Source organism: Platalea leucorodia (assembly GCF_965183815.1).
Source record: "Platalea leucorodia genome assembly, chromosome: 7".
NCBI lineage: Eukaryota > Metazoa > Chordata > Aves > Pelecaniformes > Threskiornithidae > Platalea > Platalea leucorodia.
In genome coordinates, this window is record NC_138829.1 from 39,762,238 (window position 1) to 39,785,211 (window position 22,974).

The 22,974-nt window shown below is 49.3% G+C and overlaps 1 protein-coding gene and 1 long non-coding RNA gene across 6 annotated transcripts; both read left to right on the plus strand.

Moving 5' to 3' along the window:
- Positions 1-2,004: 2,004 nt before the first annotated feature.
- Positions 2,005-5,557, plus strand: LOC309593811. The gene is made up of 3 exons (XR_014228936.1): positions 2,005-2,067; positions 3,628-3,737; positions 5,339-5,557. It is a non-coding gene; the product is annotated as an uncharacterized lncRNA (long non-coding RNA).
- Positions 5,558-17,440: 11,883 nt separating this feature from the next.
- Positions 17,441-22,253, plus strand: SRSF5 (serine and arginine rich splicing factor 5). 5 transcript variants are annotated; one of them, XM_082317859.1, is made up of 8 exons: positions 17,441-17,571; positions 18,093-18,238; positions 18,502-18,572; positions 18,777-18,872; positions 19,245-19,314; positions 20,618-20,691; positions 21,067-21,177; positions 21,346-22,253. In XM_082317859.1, exons 2-8 carry the CDS (start codon positions 18,113-18,115, stop codon positions 21,593-21,595), a joined length of 798 nt encoding a protein of 265 aa, XP_082173985.1. In that variant the 5' UTR covers positions 17,441-17,571; positions 18,093-18,112; the 3' UTR covers positions 21,596-22,253. The 5 variants fall into 5 exon arrangements, with proteins under 5 accessions (XP_082173985.1, XP_082173986.1, XP_082173983.1 ...); XM_082317860.1 differs by having other exon boundaries at positions 21,349-22,253; XM_082317857.1 differs by having other exon boundaries at positions 18,093-18,236; positions 18,491-18,572.
- Positions 22,254-22,974: the final 721 nt, after the last annotated feature.

Below are 22,974 nucleotides of genomic sequence, written 5' to 3' on the forward strand. Positions count from 1 at the left end.
TGAAGCAACTGCTGCACCGTTTTCTTACAGCCCCCTGCTTGCCGGGCTTGGAACCTGCACTGGTGACTACGGCACCAATGGCCGATAGCTGCGGCGGTGTCCCCATCCGTCGGCGGGGCCCTCGGGGACAGAAGTCAGGGGAGGCTGGCCGGGTTGTTAACGATGGGAAAGGGGAGGAGGGGAAAGGTTTAAAGAGATGATGTCTGGCATGAGAGGACTTCAGAGAGGAAGAAGGGGTGAATATAATAAACGGATAGTTAATCTTGGAGACTAGATAAGGAGAACAGTATATACAGGAAGAGGGTGTTATTTTTAGAAAGAAGATAGCTCTGATGGGTAAAATACTAATCCAAAGCGGGTAGCAGGACAGCATAGGGGACACTGGAGGGAGATTTCAAATACATGGGTGAAGACAGTGCAGGTCCGAGCGCAGAGGGGAGGCTGGGTGCAGGCTCTGCTCTTCCCTCTTCTGCGCAGTCGTGCTGCGCCGGGATGGCAGAGGCAGAAACCGCAGAGAAACGGACGCCCGTGGTTCTGTTAGTGCTACGCACAGTCCTTTTTTATTATTATTAGTTTGCTTTGCTTCAAAGATCTCGGGTAACATTGCGCTTTGAGGCAAGTGTACTAATGAGCGTTTCTTTCTCTTAAGGAAATCTATCAGTAGTGTAATAGGGAAGGAGAGAGGAGATCCTTTTGGCCAACCTGTTAAAAGCAAAGTCCTTAAAGATGTTACGAGATTTTTGTATACTCACATATATGATTTTTATCCTCTCTGGAGGAACATGCAGGTTAAAGAGAAGGGAAGGGGTGACATCTACCTTCCTCCCACTTGCTTTTATTCCTCAAATTATTCCCACACAGCAAGTTGATCTTACTGTAGTTTTGCTGCTGTGAAACTGGAGGTCTGGGGCCTGCCCTCCCGTAGCAGATAGTTGGCATGTGGGAGTTGGTGGCCTCCAGGAATTGCTTTTAAACTATTACTATTTTTCACTGGGCTGTGGTCTCCTGCCACAGTAATTCTAGCAACCAGGAATGCGCCTTTCTTGTTGTTCTGCAGCTCTTATCGATTAGACGTGTTGGAAATAATTTGTCACCTCTGGTTTGTGCCTGCAGTGAGAAATGACCGTGGGAGCCAAGGCCGAGGGAAGCCAGCCTGAGGTGGGTGGTCTGGGAAATCCTCCTTAACAGCTGGCCCTTCGGCTGCAGGGCGGGAGGGCCAGGGCATGCAGGAACACCGCCGCTTCCAGAAAAGCACCCTTGCCACAAAGACATCGGCCCTGCCACAAAGCCGCTTTGAAACTTGCTCGGGAAAGGGGAGAGACGGGCTCCTGCCCTTACCAGGCGTCCTGCCAGCCGGTGCGCTATACCTCCCGGCTCCCAGGCAGGATGTCCTGTACGTGTGGATTTGCCAGGAACACAAAGCCAGGGACACACCAGCCCTGCTACAACCACAGGCTTTAACTCTTTAACAGGACCGAGCGCATCTGGAGCCTTTCCTTACCACCCCGGGCTGCTGCATGCTGCAATGCCACCATTGGAAAGCTTTGCAGTGGGATGGCGTTATCGAATCGTCCCTTGATGTACTGTAGCTTTGCCCCTGCCAGAAACCTCCCCTGCATTAACAGCTCCCCCAGCCTCTGACCTGTTTTTAGGGGTGTCATGAAATGCAGCATTCCCCCTCCCGAAAGCAGAAGGATGCTGGCAGGCTACGTGCCAACAAGCCCCGTGCTTCGCAAAGCTCCTCCTCACCCCCCAGGGCCATGCAGAAGGCCCCTTACGAGTGCTGTCCCTGGAGAAGAGCGCAGGGTCTGGCCGGGACACACTGCCAGCCCCCATCCCTCACCGGCTCGGTACTTGGCAAAACTAAAACGGACTCTCTCGACACCAAGCTGGCATCCCGGCGTGCAGGGGAAGGATGGGCAAACGCACACAAGGGACTTTCTAATTGTCTCTCTTCTCTTTTGCAGGAGGATGATGTTTACCAGCAAATTCCTCACCTTAACCTTCAGTGAGACCTGGGCCAGGGCACAGCAGAGCTGAGGAGCCCTGAGGGTACCTCAGCATAAGGTGGTTGTCCTTTGGCAGCTCTCTGTCATCTGGCCTGCACTGAGCTCAGGGAGGGTCTGTGGGACACAGCTCAGGCTTTCCATGTTACATCCATGAAAAAATAACAGATTTTGGGGCAAGAGGGCACAGACGGGTGCCAGCGTGCTGGTGTTCAGGGCACAAACACCCTTGTCTCCTTGCCTGCTTCTCCGGGCATGCCGTTCAGATCTCCTTGTAGCTACTTCAGTGGGTGGTGGTTGAGACCACGCTGTGTTTAGCAGCTCTGCCTGGCAAGCGGGCTTTGTCTTCCAGGCCCACGGATCCCCAGCGAGGCTGGGGACCCACTCCATGGGGCAGACACGCTCTCCCTGTCCCAACACATGCCAGACCATGGCACCCAGCAGCCCTGGGGCAGCCTAGACTTGCTCGTGCCCCTGTGCCTGGGGCTGCCACCTCCCTGTGGCTCAGCGGCAGCTGGGGCTGGGAGAAGGACAGCTTGGGGAGCTGGCACTGGCGGTGCACGTCCCTCCTTTAGGTCAATGGCAGCTGAGGATGCTGTCCGCAGGGCTGGGGCTGTGAGAAGGACAGCTTGGAGAGCTGGCAGTGGCAGTGCACGTCCCTCCTTACGGGTCAATGGCAGCTGAGGATGCTGGGCACAGGGCTGGGGCTGGGAGAAGGACAGCTTGGGGAGCCGGCAGTGGTGGTGCACGTCCCTCCTTACGGGTCACTGGCAGCTGAGGATGCTGTTTGCTGGGCCAGGCTGGGCAGAGCTGCTGGCTGCAGCTGGCACACAGCTGGATTTGCTTCTGCACTGGCTGTGCCTGTCAGACAGGCCCTCCCTTGAGAAGGGCTAACACGCTACCCATATTTAGAAAGTATATAGTGTTCATCTTTAAACCCAAGTTTAAAGTGTCCTCATGTTGAGGAGACCAGGGGCCAGGTTTGGAAGCAGCAGAATTTTCCTGGGGAGGAAAACTCAGGCAGCAAAGCCTTCTTGGACAAGCCCAATGGGAGCCAGAAGCGGCAGCCTGGCACCCAAGGGGCGACAGCGCTGGGTTTCCTACCTCGTGCTCCTGCCGCTGGGTGCTGCAGGGCCGCAGGGGGCTCCCTGCGGGTGGGACAGGACAGCAGTCTTGCGCAGACGACTTTCCTCCGTCTCCATGAGCTGCCTGCGCAGGATGGCAGCAATGTCTCTGTAATGGCTGTTTCCAAGAGATTTATGATCCTGGGTTCAGCTCTGCAGACAAAGTTGTTACCAGTCTGTGTCTCCCCTCGTAAACGTAACTTGGCTCCAAATAATTGCTTCCTCCGGGAAGCTTTAAAATAGTTGATTTGTTACTGAAGCTGTTCGGTATTTCTCTTGTGCTTCTCTGGTGCGTTTTCAACAGTCTTACAAATAACTGGGAATTTATCTTCCTGGCATCTCAGTGGGTGGGAAGGCCCACGCTGTCCCTGTTGATGGGAAGGGGAAAAAACAAAGCACAGAAAACTGAAGTAACCTTCTCCAGGTCATACCAGAGGCTGTGTTACAGGCGGGGAAACAAAGGCTTTTAATGATACCTTCAGCATGTCTTCTTCCAGACCTCTGCTTTAGCTGTGAGCGCCTGCTTCTTCTGCATGTGGTGATCCAGCCCCGAGGGACGGCACCTTTATTCCAGCACAGGCTGTGCCCGAAGGGAATGACTGAAATGGTAATTCAGAGATATTGATTCTCCTCATCGTGGAAGCATAATGTCAAGGGCAACACCTGCTACATAATCACTCTCCTCTTATTCTGCCTTGTGGCTAATGAGTTTGAGATAAACCAGTCAGGGCTGTGCCCTGGGGAATCAAATGGAGGCCCTGCTGTTCCCAGTGCAAGACAGGTCGGCGGGGACGCTGGGAGAGTCATACATCATGCAGCTTTCTTCTTTGCTGCATTTTGGCAGCAAAATTAGGAAGTTCAGAACAAGGCGGTAAAAATACAACTGAATGGAGCATGGGAGTGGTTCACCGAAAGGGTGGTCAGGCACTGGAACAGGCTGCCCAGGGAAGTGGTTGAGTCTCCATCCCTGGGGGTATTTAAAAGACGGGTAGACGTGGTGCTTAGGGACATGGTTTAGTGGTGGACTTGGCAGTGCCAGGTTAACGGTTGGACTCGATGATCTTAAGGGTCTTTTCCAACCTTAATGATTCTATGCTTCTGTGATTCTATGGATGCAGGGGCATGTGAGGCACTGGAATTAGGTTTCTTGGTTACTGGTGCCATAGGGAACACAGTGTGTTGCTGTTTTGGTTGGTTTATAAGCTGTTGGGCTGGTCCTGGTCCCTGTGAGTTGAGGACCAAGGATTAATGCCTTGTAGTTTCCCCCTGCGATTGGCAGGGACCATTAAGAGACGTCCAGGGAGATTAAATGTTTCTTCCTTTGTTTCTTCCCCGTTCTGCATTTATGCAAAGCCATCCTTGTCCTTTTATACCGGAGCTGTTTTTGTCTGGTTTTGCAGATGCAAATTGCCATCGCACCTTGACCTTTCCCACAGGAGGAAACACCCGCACAGCAACACCCTATCGCGCTCCCCCAAGCCGCCGCGGTGGCGAGGAAGGGATGCAAAGGGGAGGCAGAGCAAAGCAGTCTTTCCTTTGACTCCCGAATGCAAAACCTGTCCGGAACGGGCTCCGATTTTGCCAGCGCCCTTAGATCTGCCCGGCTCCGCTCTTGCTTGCAGAAGCCCCCAGGGCGGCGGCGGTGGGGCGGTGGTGGGGTGGCGGCGGGCCCGCGGTCCGACACCCCCCCCACCACCCGGGCCGCCTCCCCGCCCGCCGCCGCCCGGGAGCCGCCGGCCCCGCTGGGGCGCTCCCACAGGCCGGGCTCGGCTTCCCAAGGGCCGATGCCTGGTTTCACGCCCGCCCGCTGGCAGCTGGGCGCCGATTAGGAGCTGAGAATGGAGATGCGTTCCCCTAACCGAAGAAATTATTTTGGGAGGCAACAAAGAAAAGGTTATTTGTACTTAAGATCAAAACAATGGATGTTTTGCAAAAAAAATCACAACAAATCTGCTTTAGCAACCAGAGCGCTGGCACAGGGATAAATGGGTCTAAACTAGCCCTGATGGACATTAGGCCAGAAATTAGGATGGCCACCATGGGTTCGATACTAGGGCAGCCTCGTGGCAGGGTCAGGGAAGCCGGGAAGCTCACTGGCTTTAAGAGGTAGTGCGATCACTTTATGAAATGTCAAACACCTGCCCAAGAATGGGGCCTCGCAGGTGTTATTCCTAAACTGGACTGCCTTCTTTCTTCTTTCTTCTACAGGCCTGTCAGCCTTACCTCAGTGCCGGGGAAGGTCATGGAGCAGATCATCTCGAGTGCCATTATGCAGCACGTGTGGGACAACTGAGGGATCGGGCCCAGCCAGCACGGGTTTATGAAAGGGAGATCCTGTTTCACTAACCTGGTCTCCTTCTATGACAAGGTGACCCGCTTGGAGGACGAGGGGAAGGCTGTGGATGTTGTCGACTTGGACTTTAGTAAGGCCTTTGACACTGTCTCCCACAGCATTCTCCTGGAGAAGCTGGCTGCTCACGGCTTGGATGGGTGCACTCTTTGCTGGGTTAAAAACTGGCTGGACGGCCGAGCCCGGAGAGTGGTGGTGAATGGAGTCAAATCCAGTTGGCAGCCGGTCACGAGTGGTGTTCCCCAGGGCTCAGTACTGGGGCCGGTGCTGTTCAACATCTTCATTGATGATCTGGACGAGGGGATCGAGTGCACCCTCAGTAAGTTTGCAGATGACACCAAGCCGGGTGGAAGTGTCGGTCTGCTGGAGGGTAGGAAGGCCCTGCAGAGGGACCTGGACAGGCTGGATCATTGGGCCGGTGCCAACTGTATGAGATTCAGCAAGGCCAAGTGCCGGGTCCTGCACTTGGATCACAACAACCCCAGGCAACGCTACAGGCTGGGGAGGAGTGGCTGGAGAGCTGCCAGGCAGAAAAGGACCTGGGGGTGTTGGTTGACAGCCGCCTGAACATGAGCCAGCAGTGTGCTCAGGTGGCCAAGAGGGCCGACGGCATCCTGGCTTGTATCAGGAATGGTGTGGCCAGCAGGACCAGGGAGGTGATAGTGTCCCTGTACTCGGCACTGGTGAGGCCGCACCTCGAGTACTGGGTTCAGTTTTGGGCCCCTCACTACAAGAAGGACATCGAGGTGCTGGAGCGTGTCCAGAGGAGGGCAGTGAAGTTGGTGAAGGGTCTGGAGCACAAGTCCTATGAGGAGCGGCTGAGGGAGCTGGGGTTGTTTAGTGTGGAGAAGAGGAGGCTGAGGGGAGACCTTATTGCTCTCTACAACTACCTGAAAGGAGGCTGTAGCGAGGTGGGGGTTGGTCTCTTCTCCCAGGTAACAAGCGATAGGATGAGAGGAAACGGCCTCAAGCTGCGCCAGGGGAGGTTTAGGTTGGATATTAGGAAAAACCTCTTCACCAAAAGGGTGGTCAAGCATTGGAACAGGCTGCCCAGGGGAGTGGTTGAGTCTCCGTCCCTAGAGGTATTTAAAGAACGGATAGACGTGGTGCTTGAGGACATGGTATAGATGGACTTGGCAGTGCTAGGTTAATGGTTGGACTCGATGATCTTAAGGGTCTTTTCCAACCTTAACGATTCTCTGATTCTATGATTCTTATTAAAACAAGCCTCCATTAGCACTTCAGTGGTGCTGGCAATAGTGATCAAGTTGAAAAGGAGCTGATAAACGCAACTGCCAGGGCATCGAAGCCAGAACAGACTCTCAAGGTGACAAAACTTAAAACAGCGGTGGCTTTGGTCTAAACCAGGCCGTGTTCCGCAGCGACTGAATGGGGCTGCAGCAGGGCCGTTGCCACCAGGGCACCCTGAGAAAGCCACCTTGGGGACGTGCGCCGGGAGGCCGCTCCTCTCCATAGGCTCTAACCTGGCACTGGCATCTGCAGGGGTCACAAGCCCATCCTGAACGTACTCACCTGGCTTGGGCCAGAAACTCCTTGGCAGAAGACTTGGTGGTAGAATGCGGTTTTTTGCTTTGTCGGGCAAAAGCCTGCCGATTTCTTCAGTGTGAGGGCGTTGAATTTGTTCGTGGGACCTAGCGGCTGTTGGGAAAACAAATCTCGGCAGCTGCTCGGGGGGAGCATCTGCTCCCCGCAGTTAGCAGCGCTAGCTCCTTTCTTTGCCAGAGCAATGTGGAGTCATTTCCTTACACGAGAGGAAACAAATTCTCCAGAGACGATGCCCTTCTGGGCAATTGTTGCAGTTTCCTCTGAAATTTTCAAAAAAGAAAATATAATTTTTTTTTCAATGTCCAAAGCCCCAAATATTTTTCTTCTTTTATTGTGTTCCATAACCGAAAAAAGGTTATTTAAAACTTTTATGTGTCTCCTTTTTAGTCTGGTGAGGGAGCAGGGGGATATTAATGCTTGAGGGGGATTCCCTCCCTCCCCTGCTTCTCAAAGAAAGCTTGCCTTGTTTTAAGTGTTTTCCTTCTGCCTGTCTCCATAGAAAATATTAGGGATATGGGGTCTGGTATTCATTATAAGCTCCCAGCAGAGTAAGATCAATGAAACTTTAAATAAAGCAGCTGTGAGCCAGTATGTCATTTAGCTGTTGAAGTTAGAAGTGTGTATAACAAAAATGGGGCTTGGAGGAGAGGGCCTTTATTCCCTCTTTCAGAAGGAATATTGCGTGATGTTGCGTTGTTGCAGATGCTTCACAGTCACACAAGGTGGGTCTTGCCTGAATTTGTCATTTATGTACCTACCTGCCTCCTAGAGCACGAAACCTAGGTCACGAAGCACGCAGCTATTACATAGCCATGGCTACTTTTGCCTTTGCAATCAGGGGTACTTGATGGTTTAACCGCAAAGACACCCTTTCTTTTCTTGAATGTGAAAATAATTGGGTAAAACATAAAAGCTTATTAAAATTGTATTTTCTTAAATAGGGAATTAAATTTAAAGAGCCCTTCTTCCCTCCTCCCCCCCCCCCCCCCCCCCCAGCCACCCTGGGGGAAAAAGCAAACCCAAACCAGGACTGAATGAAGCCCCAGTGCAGTTGTCAGGAGCACCCCAAGCTTCCCTGCACGCACCCTTTGGGCGCAGCGTGTTCGATACCGAGCGCAGAGCCCGGCAGTATTTTCCCTGGGTCGCTATTCTCCTCCGCCACGAAGCCGCCTGCCAGAGCCAGTGGCACACTGTCCGTATGTCCATCGCAGTCGGACGGCTGAGCAAGGGTCACGGGGAGCTTTTTTCACGGGACAGGGCGTCCATTTTCCCTCCTCTCCCGGCAGCGCAGCCCAGGGCGGCGGAGGCTGACCAGGTCAGCCTTGTAACAGGAATTCAGCCCTGCCCGAAGAAAAGCCCCTGGGCTGCCAGAGGTTCGCTGTCACCAACAGATGGGGAGGAGGGGTGGGAGGCACCCAGGGGAGCAGCCACGTATTCAAGCAGTGTGATTGATTGACAGTTATCATTTTAATCATCAGCAGTGTTGCAGTTAAGTCCAAGATGCAGGAAAACAGAGGAAAGGTCACACAAGAGCAATGAAATTATCAGAGGCTGGAAGGACTTACAAGAAAAGATGAAAAGGGCTAAATATGTGTATCTCAGCTGAGCAGGGATGGCTGAGGAAGGTTGATGTTACCATCCAAAGGGAACAGTCCCCAGGGAGGAAAAGGGAGTCTTTAGCCTACCTCAAGGGCTTGTAACTCAATGTGACAGGAGGAATTTTGAAAGAAAAACACGGATTAAACAGAAAAAAATGTTCCTCCTGACGTCATTTGTTAAACTGAAGTGATTTCCCACAGGGAGCTGCAGAAGCCCAGGCTCTCAACTTGTCTGTACGCTGGGGAGGGGACGTATTTCCCTGTGCTTTAGGAAAGGCAGGAGGTGGTGGTGGGGAGCCGGGGCAAGCACTGTGCGATGGACTGGCCTGCCAGGCTCTTTGTCTGCCAGCTTTCTGCCTGCCAGAAATAACGGCCTGTGCCTGTTGCTTATCCTACGTGCCGTCCAGTGCTTGAATTTGACAACAGTCATAAAAGAAAACTCTTCTGCTGGTGCATGTGCTGGGAATTAGCAACCGGGGATGTCGGAGGGTCGTGTAGCAGAATCAGACCCCTGGAAGAGCTGATGTGGCTTTACTTAATGCACTGTGCTGCCCAGGGGGCTGCGTGAGAGATGCCTGGGCTGTTTCAGCACTGCAGAAATGATGCCAAATAGAAAAGAGGTCTGCAGAATCGTGTCTTCTGTTGCTGGCAGACACATGGTCGGGACATTGTGGTGGCTGAACACCTAATTCTAGAGCAATAGGTGCATTATATGCTTCTGAATGGTCTGGGGGGAAGAACAAATAGAAAATGCGCCTATTTCCCAAGGCATTTATTCTCACTAAAACAATTTAAATTGCAATTTAAACAGTAGGCTTTTTGGCCATCGTGTTCGTGAGCAAAGCCCAAAAAGTATCTGAACAAAGAATGTATTTTCACCAACAGGGACATCCTCAGCTCAATGCTGAAAAAGTAGCAGAGTCACTGATCTGAGTGCAGAATCTGGGAAGGCAGCTGCACTGTCGACATTTCCTTATGGGAGCTGAGACCGATTCCTGTGCCAAGCAAGCCGGCGTTTTGGAGCAAGAACTGTGGAAGGAAGGAGCAAAGCTAATGCAAACAGATAATGATTCACTGGCAGGAACCAGACACCAGCACTCCTGGCCTTGTCCTCTGCAGCGTCCCGACAACCCCAGGGTGCCGGACTGTGCATTTGTTTCCTAAGCTGGAGCAGGAAAGCCCTGCTCCTCTCTGGCTCTGGAAGGAGAAGCCACCACCCCAGCCGGCCCAGCACACAGTGCCAGCAAGCCCAGGGTGGTGCAAGCGCTGCTGGTGAAAGGTCTGGGAATCGAGCTGCCTTCTTCTCTGGAGCGGGCAAGTCAGGCAGCAGCTCTGCTGCTCTGCTGCTGCAGCAGCTCTGCCGCTGCCTCGTGATGGTCCTTGTGCCCGCGCTCTGCGGCAGAGGAACCCTTGTCTCTGAGGCCAAAAGTTTCATTAAGTTCTGGCACCAAGTTAGCAGGATGGCAGATAATTAACTGAAAGCACCAGATCCAGATAGATGTGGGTCTGTGAACCAGGCCGAGATACCAAACCACTCCATGTGATGCTAGTGCATGGCTAGAAACTTACTATCAGATCTAACCATGTTAGTAAACCGCTGAGGGAGGCTGAGGCTGACAGCTCCGTGTGCTGGCTGTGCTCCCCTGGCCCCAGCCGGGTGACAACCAGCCCCTCAGAGGCCCACTGAGGTGAGGGAGAAGGGGAGGCAATGCTGGAGACATCTCTGACCTTGGGTCACTGCTGCCTTGCAGCCTGGCATGCACAGCAGCTTGCTGTGCACTGATGTCAGGGCTCCGAGGCTGAGCTTGGCACGAGCTGACCCTCGTACCCTAATATTGGCCTTGAAAGTCTACACAGAGAGCAGCACCGTTCAGTCAAAGCCGGGTGCTTAAGCGACCAAGAGACGCATGTGAAATCTTCTCCTGAGCCTTCCAGCTGTTGCACCCTGGGGGCTGTCCCACCTCCACCTCTGTATTTGCTGGTGTAAATCACTTCTTAATGTCTGCAGGTGAGAGTGCTTTGTAGCATCAAGCCCCCGCTGTGCTGATGGAGTACTTCTTGCAGAAAGAGCCCGGGTCTGCGGATAACATGAGCCAAAATCTGCTGAATCTTACCCTTCATTTAGACAACCTTTCCAGCATTTGTTGCTGAAAGCGGAATATTCAGAATATGAATTGCTGTCTTCTTGAGGGCTTGGGTGGCTATCGTTACGGGCTAGGGGAAGGGCGAATTCCAGTGTCCTCCCTAATTTTACCAGCTCTGTGCTGCTATCCGTGTCACACGGATCACAGGGTGGTTTAAAGCTCAAGGGCCTGATGTCACGTGCTGTCACGGTGCCCCGCAGGGAAACGGCACTCTGGAGGTAAATTCTCTGGTGTGGACACCGCGAGATGTGGATCTAGTTACTACTTCTCCGACAGCAGAGCCCTGTCAAGGGGGAGGAGTGATTGAGTTTGGATTGAAAAAACCAAAATAATTGGTATTACAGTCACCCTGAAAGCTGAGTTGGTAAAACTGAAGGAGAGAAAACAGCAAGTCGGAGAAGCTGGGAGCAGAAACCTCCAGAACCATGACTGTCACTGAATTGACTGTAGCATCAAATCCTATCTATAGAAAGACCATGTATTCCTGCATCTTTAGGCAATATGAAGAGAAAGAACTCTGTATGAGTACTTTCAAAGAGTTGTAATGCTTAAATATACCTTTTCAAAGTAACTGTGGTGGCATAAAAATCGTGTGCATGCTAGGCATAATTCCTGGGTACTTAAACCGTCGGTGAAATTGCAGTTTGTTTTCCAGCAGGATCTATCAGAAGGTCGGAGGAACCAGGATGTCCTATAGATGTCATATATATATGTAAGCTTTGTCCTTTCTACTTTGTGTTTTTACCTGTGTAACGTGACAACTACTTTAAACAGTCTTTTGTGATTACAGCTTAATGACAGTTTTCCTGGATTTCACAACTATGCAGTATATTGTTTTAATGTTGTTTTTGCTTAGTATCACATTTGCCTAAAAATAAGAAATAAAACCACTAGTGATGGGACATGTACCATCCTCCCCAGGCTTGAAAAGCATGTGAAAGGTAGGCGATATGAACATGACAGACACTTAGAGCCTTGATAACACTCCAGCCTTCTGCAAGGGTTTGACCTCTACTTTTTAAAGATATCACAAAGCTCTTCATGAACTGTGCGGCAGCCATGTGCACGCTGGAGTAGTACTGTGCCGTAAGGAAGCTGAGCTCATTGTTAAATCTTTCTTACCTTACTGTCATTTAGTAGATCATTACTTGTCCCTTAAGTATCATACCCTCTTTTGCCACATCCCGGAATAGGTTTTACCTGTTTCTGTAATGCCAGTGTATTTGTTGAGTTATTTTTTTAGATTGCAATCTACTTTAGCTCAAGTCTTTATAGCTGTTACTGTTTCCTAAATGGGTATTTCTGATTTTGTACTGGTGGATTAGACTTCCTAGACACAGTGTGCCTTTGTTCTTGCAGAATTTCATCTTGTTGTTGACTCATTCCTTTGGTTTCTGCGATTCATTTTGAATTCTGTTCTTGTCTTCAGAGTGTTTGAAACTTCCCAGGGTGATTCATCTGCATGTTTTAACGCTGCATGCTCTAATCTGCCTAACAAATTATTAATGCAGGTGTTGAATGGTCCTGTGCTAAGAAGAGATCCCCGATTCCACAAAGGAATTGTCCCCAAGTTTGTCAAAGAGCTATTTTGAATGCAAACTCGGAAAAAGTTGTGCTTCCAGCTTACAATGAAATTTACCTTGGTATTTTCCTGTTTGCTTAAGAAAAATGGACTAAAATCTTTATTATAGTCAGGTTTAACACATCTCCCCTTTTTCCCCTTGCCCACTAGCTTAGTTATTCCAATAAGGAGTACTGGATTCATTTGAAACAGCTTGTTCTTGATTGCCTGCCTTATTGGCATGAGCAGCTTACCAGTTTACCGAATGAAAGTGCTTATAAATTGATGATTTAATCTTTTGTTCCACTGCCTTTGACCCTTGAAGTTAAGCTTGCCAATTGAAAAATCACTGCACCGCCAGGAAGTTAGGCATTTGGGATGGTGCTAGCGATTTCTTGGTGATGGGTCATTAGTTACTTCAGGGAGTTTGTTCAGGATTAAAAGTGCTGGCTGCTTGAGAATATGTGAACTTTCTTCATCCTGTTCTTCCCTTATTATGACCTATGTTCTTCACGCCCTTTTTAAGATGAATACTGGGTCTCAATTAAGCAAAAGGTGAAGATGACATGGCATGCTCAGTGTTTGCAATCTGCTGTCTGCTGAAAACAAAAGCTGTTGCCAACATTAGTCCCTGGGTCTGTGTAAACAAAGAAGATGGTTTGTGAAAACAAAGACGGGGTATGATCTGAGCTGCTTGGAAATGTAATGGCAGACCCTGGCCATGAGTGCAGTGGTTGCATTTGGGGGTACATCTAACGTTGAGTTAAATCAGAAGGGGGCTCAGGTGGCTTTCAGGAAAGGTCCAGCTGAGGAAGGACACATGATCCTGCAGAAGCTCTCCTGTTACCCTCTGAAGGTTTATAAATAGCTTTGACCCAGTAAAGTGTTTTTGTAGCTGTCTATAGCTTGCTTTCACAGTGTTGGGAGTTCACATTCATGAGTTCACATTCAGCATCTACAACTAAACACACTGAGCTGGTGTAAACTTGTTCTGATGATTCAAATATTAACCCAAGGAGAAGAACAATCTTTTCCACTTTGTACCTGTAAGCTTCATGTTGGACCAGGTACCACCTGTCCTTTTGCAGCTGGTACAAATTCGGCATAAAAACATAAAGCTAAGCTAAACTTTGTTGCATGTACTAGATAATGTAAAAAATGTGATGGTGTGTAACGCCTTATCAGTATTAAGTCTCTATTGCGATGTGATCTGATGTGGTGATGCACTATTCTGCTGTCAGTCTCCCTGAACTGCCTCACGCAGCGGCAAACTGCAGAGACACAGGCAGCGCCTGCTCCATATCCCAGGGAAGAAGAGGTGGTGGGTTCCTGGCTCCCCTGCTTTTTCCTGAGCCACAGCCATTAGCACAGCCCTGAATAACAGCCTCACCCGAACCACGAGCTAAGGTCTGCAACTTCAGCGATGAGCTACAGATCCCCCTGTTACCATAAGGCACCTGCGGGACTAGCTGACTATTGCTGCTGAGCTATAATTAATAGGATGCTAATTATTACGTTTGGCTAGGAAAGACAAGTGAGGAACTGTATCCAAGGGGCTCTAGCAGGAGCCAGCTGAAAGAAGGCCGGTTAGGCAACGAGGATCCATTCGCGCTGTGGAAGAGCAGCCCTCAGTCAGGCTCCCTGACTGCTTACTGCTGAGTAACCCAGCCCCGTGACAGCACGTTTCTCTGAATTACAGTCTAGTGGAAAAAGGGTGCTACAGCTACATAGGTTTCTGGTTGGTGGGCAAGGACTCTCAGCCTGACACTAACATATGAGAAATCCATATATTTGAATTTAAGCAATTTGAAGTTTAGCTTTCCTGAAAAGCGGAAAAATGGAGCAACCCAGTGACAAACTCATTTCTCAATGTCTGTTATTCTATTATTTTAGGTCAATTTTCATTTTCTTTCTCCAAATATTTTGAAGAAAAGCAATTGGTGCTCAAAGAGTAAATAAATTATCTATTTAGTTTTTGCCATCTCCTTGAGACTTTTGCAGAGCAGCTCTTGAGCCCTCATTGCTGCTGCCTTTAAGAGAGCTACACTTAGTCTAGCAGTAAGAGAAATATGTTAGTTCACAGAGCCTTGGAAAAAAGGACAGAGAATGCATAGGCAAATAAGCATACAGGAACGGAGAAAGTAAAGAAAGGTAGAGGAGATTAACATGGAGAACCATAGTGAAAGTAATAACAAATATGTTCACCAGTAGCAGAAGAGGATGCTAGCTACGTTTCTGCTTCCATTCACGGAACTGTTGCAGAACTGGGCAAGTGCTGTCTCTTTGGCTGCATGGCTCATACCAGCAGCTTCACTGTGGACCTAAGGGGGCAGTAGTTTTTGCAGAGGGTCTTCAGCAGTGGCAGCTGGAGTCTCTGAATTGGAGCCTCTCTTTTTTCCTCTCTCTCTCCTCCTTTTTTTTTTTTTTCTTGTTCCTTCTTCCCCTCTGGTTTAAAGCTGCCTGTAGGGTGAAACCACATGAATTTCTTGTATCCAGAGCATCCTCCAGCAAGTTATTCCAGAGTTCTACTACCAGTTGGTGAAGAACCACCTCCTTTTGCATGTTTTGAACTTGGACTTCACTAGTTTCATTTGATGACATCTAATTTTTATATTTGGAAGAGACAGTGAAGAGTTAATCCCTATTGACTACTTTGGTAATGGTGGCTGGCTGGGACTTTATTTCCACTTTCATTTAATCTTCTCCTGCCTCACGCTCTTTCCGCTTCTAAATAGTCACTGTATTTACCTAGTTACCTTGATGAATTCGCTAGAGGGACTTCAGCCTGCTTGTGTGGCTTTCAGCAGCCCAGAGTTGCAAGGAAGGTAGGGGTGTGGAGATTACTGGGCTAGCCAGCAGCAAGAATATTAACGAGGCCTAGGTAGTCTTAGCCTCAAACCAAAGAGAGAAATACTCCTTCCTGTTAACATAAAACTCAGCGAAACTGGGTAGGAAACAGATGTGCCTGATCATGACCCTCATGTGGGAAGCCCATGCGAGTAAAAGAGCATATGACCTTTATGTTGGTAACACCCTTGGGTAACACAGGAACCTTTTAAAGAGTGATTATTGTCTGCTGGGTCCCCTCCTGACTTTTGCTTCTGTTGTCCCAGTGGTCTGAAAATGAGATGCAGAGAGATTACTGCCTTGCAGTAACAAGGACAATGCTTTTTAGGCTGCAGTTTCACACTGCTAAAATGAACAGCTCTTCCTTAACGGGGTGCTCCTGCCCCTTCCCCTCCTCTCTGTCCAGCGCTAACCCTTGTTTTTATCCCACTGCAAGCTGATTTTCAGGGAGTTAAACCAGCAGACATCTGCTTGCTCCTTTTTCCAGGGCTAGTTTTTGCCTGTTTAGCTTTGTGAACCAGCTCACTCTGTAGTCAGAAGAGCCCCAGTGTTGACAGGAACACGACTGCCTGTTCCCATGGCACCTGTTAGAGCATCGTAACTCATTATAAAATTAGCAGTGTTAAATGTTAGACAGCACATCTGAATGTATCTTCCTCAGCAGGTAAAGGTTATGATCTACAGGGATAATCCCAAGTGTTGTCTTTCATTGCTCAAAGTCCTCCCTCTACTGCAGATTCTCCCATGCATGCATCATCCTTGCTTTTCTCACAAACCCAGACGCTGCGCAGAATGGAAGTACGCATCTTTGTAATCCAAGAGAAAAGCAGGCGACGCTGCCAGTTGCCCTCGCTAAACCTTTAGGTACACTGTGGCCTTTGTCATCATTGTCTGCACATAGCAGAAATAACTTTCCCGGTTTGGGGACTCTGCACACTGTTGCCGTTTGAGGAGCGTGTCTGGGGGCAGTCATATAAAGCTATGATGTCAGTGGCATCATGTGCAGTATTGTTCCAGGGAAATTTACTCTACGTCAGTGACTAAGCATGAAAAAGAGAAGTTCGTCCCCATAGAGCTGATTAAAAACAGACAGCGGGTGTAACAAAAATGGCATTTCACAGTCCACAAGGGGAATGGGTACGGGGTAGGACTCAAGGCGGCATGGCACTCCAGGTGACAAGTCAGGGAAATGCTATCAAAAGGGTCATACTGCCCTCAGGTCAACCTGATGTAGCTATAATTGCTGGCTAACTCTTTGTGTAAAGCCAACTGATCCGGCAGTGCACAAATCTGGCAATGACAGTCACAGAGCTGCAACCTCTGTGTTAGAAAACTAGTGGGTGTATCTTCAAGTTCCAGATGTCTTCTGCATTTCAAATGCCCCTGGGGATAATCTGTTGCTTTTACTGCAATCATCTTGGAGCCAAGCTGGGATAAATTCTGCAGAGTTATGTAAAACAGAAACGAAGCTCAGCTCTCTACCTTGTCATTACACACTTGATTCCAAATGAGGATCCAAATAGATCAGGTGCTCCTTACCTATTTTTCTCCTCTCATTCTCTGCTCATCATGGCCAGGAGAGAAACGCCTGTTCCTGCAAGACCTTGCCCACCCCTGTGCCTGCCTGGCACACAAGCGCAGCCCAGTTTTTCGTCTCTTATGTTGTGTTTAACCCATCACCACAGCTTTAATGACAGTCCTGTGCTACGCAACACTTCGAAAATCCAGGCTTGTTTGCGCTTCTACTGCCCTCTCAACATGGCTTCCAGATGAAGTAACGCACCGTGCTTTCCACGCTCCGGACCAGCATTAACACCGCTGCCACTTTCCTTCCCACACAGCCAGCTTTAGCGTACCGCCACCGGTCACCTAGGCCGGGACGGCTGCGCTGACAGCCAAGGCGAGTACGCCAGCGGCCATCCTCCCTCCGCGCACCCAGGAGGGGCTCGGGAAGGCCCGGTTACAGGGGAGCAGGCAGCAAGGGGCTGGGGGCGCTCGCTCCCACGCAGGCAGGGCCGGGCCCCGGGGCCCTGCGGGAGGGCTGCGAGCGGTGCCAGCCCCGCCGCGGCGCCCCGGGGCCGGGCCGCTGCCCCCCGCGCCGAGGGCCGGGCCCGGCCGCGCCCCCTCCCCGCCCTGACCCAGATTCTCCGGGGAAGGGGCGGGGCCGCGGCCTCAGCCAATCGCCGCGCCGCGCCAGCGTCACATGGGGCGGCGGTGACGCGCGGGGCCGCCTCCATTTGGCGGCGCAGCGGCGGGGCGGCGCGGCAGTCCGCAGCCGGCCGTCGCCCAGGGAGGAGGGAGCTGCCCGCCAGCCCAGCGCTGACCGCCCCGCGCCCGCTCGCCCGGCTCGGCCCGCACCGAGACCTGCAGCCCAGGTTCGTCACAGGCCCGGGGGCCTCCCTGGGGAGCGCAGCGCCGCGGGGGAGCAGCGCGGGTGGCGGAGGGGGCTGGCGGCAGGGCAGCCGGCCGGACTCCGAGCGGCGGCCGGTTTTTTTCCGTTGCTCTGTGTTGCTCTCGTGCCCTCCGCGGGGCGGGCGTCGTCGGCGTCGCTGTTGGGCGCGGCCCGGGCCGCCATTTTGTGGCGGAGCGATGGCGTTGGCTTTTCTTCCCTCGCTGGTCGGGGGCGGCGCGCGTGCGGGGCGGGGCGGGGCCGGGCCGCGGGCGGGAAGTCGGGCTCCCATTGGCGCGGGCTAAGGCGGGGTCCACCCGGCGCCTTCCCATTGGGCCGGAGCGGGGGCGAGGCCGGGCCGCGGGCCGGCTGCGGACTGCGGCGGGGCGGGGCGCGCTGAGTCACCGGGCGGGGCCGGGGGGCGGTGGCGGGGCCGGGGGGCGGTGGCGGGGCCGGGGGGCGGCGGCGGGGCCGCTGCTGACGGGCTGGGCGCCGTGTCTCCCGCAGCGAGCTCCGCGCCCACAGCCATGAGCGGCTGCCGCGTCTTCATCGGGAGGCTGAACCCGGCCGCCAGGGAGAAGGATGTGGAGAGGTTCTTCAAGGGATACGGCCGCATCCGGGACATCGACCTGAAGAGGGGGTTTGGGTTTGTGGTGAGTGTGCCCCTCCGCAGGCCCCTCCGCAGGCCCCTCCGCAGGCCCCTCCGCAGGCCCCTGTCGGCCCCTGTCGGCCCCTGTCGGCCCCTGTCCCTTGGTGGTCACTCGCGTCTCTTTCACGTTTGATGTGCACGAAGCTACTTGTAAAGATAATGCTATTAACGTGCTCAGCTAAGTGTGCTATGTGGCAAGTAAGCGTTTGTTAATTTCTTAGAGACGTGATTTTTTACTTTTATGTTTTTGCGGTGCTGGTTTTGCAGGAATTTGAGGATCCGAGGGATGCGGATGATGCTGTCTATGAATTGGATGGAAAAGAGCTTTGCAGTGAGAGGTGCTGTGCCCTATTTCATGAATATATAAGCTTGAATACCTAAAATAAGAAGTGAGTCAACTTTAACCCGCGTCGTGTTATCAGTACTGTTTAAACTATTCTGTGTGGGAGGGGTGGGGTCCCAGTAACTACAACTATGAAGGAATATGTAAGAAGGAAAATGTAAAAATGTTTGGTTTTCCTTTTTTTTTTTTCTCTCCTCAGGGTTACAATTGAGCATGCAAGAGCACGCTCTAGGGGTAGAGGCAGAGGGAGGTACTCTGACCGTTTTAGTAGCCGCCGTCCACGTAGTGACAGGAGGTAGGTATAGCTTTGAAGTGACAGTTTAAAAAAGAATACTGTGAGCTCATCTGATCCAAGAACTTGAGCTAGAATGAGATATTAAAAGGTATTGCCTTTTTAGTCAGTCATTTGATGTGGCAGTAGGATAGTGAGGATTACAGAACTTCTCAGATATGCGTGTCATCTTTATGCTCCCTCCCCAAAGTACTTAATGCTTGTCCTAGATTACTCAGGGCATTACACAGTTAAGTCGTAGTAGTAATGGTGATATGCTGACACTGGTTACTGGTACAGCCTTTGTTAATATTAACAGGCGGTCACCTTAACGATTCTGTGAGTCTATGGTTTTGATTGCTAATAAAAGTCTAAAAATTGTTTATTTCCAAACAGAAATGCCCCACCTGTAAGAACAGAAAATCGCCTCATAGTTGAAAATTTGTCTTCCCGAGTCAGCTGGCAGGTTTGTTGAAACACGATTAACTATTTTGACTTCGTTTAATGGGTATGTAATGTAATTATTTTGTAAAATAATTATTAAAATTAAATCTAATTTATTAAAAATGTTTATGTAATTAATGTAATTTTAAATAATGTAATTTAAATATTTTGAATGAAAACTAGTTAATTTTAATTTATAATAATAATGAATGTATATATTTGAGGATATATATTTATTTTTTTCTTGTTTTTTAAATCCATTTTAACCACATATTAAACCCTTTATTTGCCAGCCTATCTGTGTCGTTGGCCTTATGACGAGGAGTGCCTGTGGGTTATCCTAATCGTTCTGTCTTGGTCACTCTTGGTTGGGCCTGGTTGACTTTCCAGTCAGCTCCTACAATGTCACTTGGCCACCTCTAGATCTGTGTTTGCCGGTCTAGACGTAATCGATGCACTCCTTAAAGTGCCACATTGCAGCGATCCCAGGCGTTAACGAGATCTGATTCCTAAGTTGAGAGCTGTTCTTCCTGTAACGCTTCCGAATAAAGAGGTCCTGGTCGAAAAGAGTTGAAAGATACGAAATTAGGTGGTCGTTGGAATCCTGATCGCAGTAAAGTGGTCCTTGGTAACATCAAGCATAGAGAATGTCTGGATCCATCAATAGTCTCCTAATAGGGAGGGCAGTGCGATTAATGGCTTCCATCGACTGGGTAGTGTTCGTCAAGTGGGTGGCGAAGAGCCAGTCGGGCATATATCATGACGGTATCTCCGGTCGCTTAATGCAGTTTGCTGCTTGGCTAGCCTAGGGAAATGTTAATGAAGGTAAAGTAAACTATATTTTTAATGACATATGGGGCACAAAATAATTGGTATTCTGTAAATGTAATTCTCTATGTATATAAGACTCGTAATTTAAATGGAGACTGAAGTAGTACAAAAATATATGGGCAGTATTTCACACTCAGTCCAGTATATATACAAATGTACTTTATTTCTCTTTTTTCTCTCTCTCTCTTTCTCTCTCTCTCTCTCTTTCTCTTTCTTATTTAATCTATATAATCTTTGTAGACTAATATTTTCCTTAATGTTAAGACACTTTATTAGCATTTTGCTTAAAGCAATATGCTTTTTTCATTTATTTCGTGCCCTGGTATAGATAATACAGTTTTGATAGAATACAAGTATGGCAATTGCCATGTTTGTAGTTTATCTAACATCTTCTCTTTCAGTAGTCATAAGTTTCTTTTGTTTTTTTTTAACTATTTTTATATAGATAAGTATTAATTTCACTTCTTTGCATAACATAACTGGTCTTGTGTTAGGATCTCAAAGACTTCATGAGACAAGCTGGGGAAGTAACCTTTGCAGATGCACACAGACCTAAGTTAAATGAAGGGTAAGCCTCTCAAATCATGTCTTGAAAGCTGTCGAGTAATATTTGTATGTATAATATTTGGGGAGGGAAGCTGGCTGCTTTCAGTGCTCAGCAGCTGTTCATGGTTTAATTTAGCTACCCTTTGAAAATGCATTCTCTGGTATTTGAGGAGGGGAATTCTTCCATTCATGCTTGAGTTATGACGAGGGATGACTAAGCAGTGTGATGGTTTTTTGAGTTGTTTGGGTTTTTTTCCCTCCCCAGAGTATGTTTTGCTCTATCATCAAAATTACAACTTGTAATAGTGAGCTCTCTCTGTTTTGTTTTTTTTTTTGCTTTGTTTGTGGTTTTGTTTTTTGGTTTTTTGTTTGTTTGTTTTTTTTTTTCCCCCTGTAGGGTGGTTGAATTCGCCTCTTACAGTGATTTAAAGAATGCTATTGAAAAGCTTTCTGGTAAAGAAATTAATGGAAGGAAAATCAAATTAATTGAAGGCAGCAAAAGGCACAGGTATGGATTTCTTAATGTAATGATTAAATCTCTTAAATAATGCTTAAATATTCATGGAGAAAACTTTGAAGTCAGTGACCAGGCACCTGAAATGGAGACCAGTGAATTGCCTGGTGGTTGTGGTCCGTGACGTGTTATTGCTGACACCAGTGCTCTTTGTCTCCTCAGTAGGTCCAGAAGCAGGTCACGGTCTCGTAGCAGGAGCTCATCCAGGTCTCGTAGCCGTTCCCGTTCCCGCAGCCGCAAGTCTTACAGCAGGTCAAGGAGTAGGAGCCGTAGCAAGTCTCGATCAGTTAGTAGATCTCCAATGCCAGAGAAGAGCCAGAAACGTGGTTCTTCCAGTAGATCTAAATCCCCATCATCTGTGGATCGGCAGAGGTCTAGATCGAGGTCGAGATCTGTTGACAGTGGCAACTGAACTATAACTAACTTGCCCTGGGGGCCCTTTTTTAAACCATACTTGCTAAAACTTGTGGTAAGTATGTGACTTTCTGCGGGGAAGGGTTTGGATGGGGAGGGGGGAGGGATGGGGGAACTTTGTAGATGTGGACCATGGTGGGCAGGGTTATTGACTAATTGTATTAAATGTTTTTTGATAACCCTTTTCTTGCTCACATTTTTTGTGAATGTCTGAAGTGTATAGTTTGTGTATATGGGCAGAGCTCTTTATAGCTAAAGCAGACAAATGTTTTTGTACTCCAAAAAGAGTCATCTGAACACTTAATTCCCAGTATATTCAACTGTGAATAGCAACTCAGAATATTAGTTTAATATCACAAATTAAACTAATAGCTTTAGGCATCTAAGAGCTCTACATGTGCTGTACATAAAGCTTTATTTCAGAGGGTATTTTTTTGTGCTTTTGAACCATTGTTTCAGTTATAGGTCAGCAGATTAAGTGCTGGTCAGTACTGGTAATAAAACTTTATTTTAGAAGCTTTTCATTTAATATGACTTGCACTACACTAAAAATGCCCGTTTCACTGCCCTGTGGTAATAGTATTCTATAAAGCACCCTAATTCTTGATACGTAAGAATTAAATAGCTCAAATAAAGTATAAAGAAACATGTCTCTACTTGTAGCGTGTTCTTACTGTTAATAAAGTGTTTGTGACCGCGCCTCATGTTGTTGGACAGTGTTAAAATGTTTCTTAAAGTGGGGCTACAGCAAAGCTATCCTTGAGTGTGTTGGGCGTGGGGGAGAGCTTCCTTTTCAACACATCACGCGCTGTCCTTAGATATCCTTAGGTTCTGAAATAAGAACCTTGCTACTAAGGAGGGTCCTGCTGTCATAGCTCATAGCAGGAAGCGGAACGGACAAGTCATTCAGCTTTTAATCACTGTTTGGATAACAAGCGTGGAATATAACGGATGGATGTAGTCAGCATACTTCATTAGTGCGTTTCGTCTGTGCACACGTGTACGAGAGAACATCGAGGTGTGGATAAAGCCTTTTTATACGCATTGGCCCTCATTCTGGAGGAAGAGGAGGGATTTTTAAGTTGGCGGAAGGGAGTGCTACAGCAGCGTGCTTCACCGGGGCAGCGATCCCCGTGTTCCTCAAGCCCTTGCCCCTGTTACGAGAGAGAGTTATGGAGGGTTACGTTGACTTCTGGCTAGAAGTTATTCTGCGTTTATGAAGCGTAGGTTGTTGGTATGAGCCTGTTTATTCTTCGTTAAGGTGGATTACCTCAGGTCACAATGCACCTGTAGCACGTTGAAGCTGTTCATGCTGATCTTCCATCGGATTTGTAGCGTGACAATAGCTAGACGGTGTCCTGAAGAGGCGTTGCATTT

Bases quoted from the DNA above. Each gene is read 5' to 3' on its own strand.
- SRSF5 (XM_082317857.1), top strand. From the start codon at position 18,113: ATGAGCGGCTGCCGCGTCTTCATCGGGAGGCTGAACCCGGCCGCCAGG. The intron at 18,873-19,244 runs GTAGGTATAGCT...ATTTCCAAACAG, and splicing joins CGTCCACGTAGTGACAGGAG to AAATGCCCCACCTGTAAGAA. The intron at 19,315-20,617 runs GTTTGTTGAAAC...GTCTTGTGTTAG, and splicing joins CTTCCCGAGTCAGCTGGCAG to GATCTCAAAGACTTCATGAG.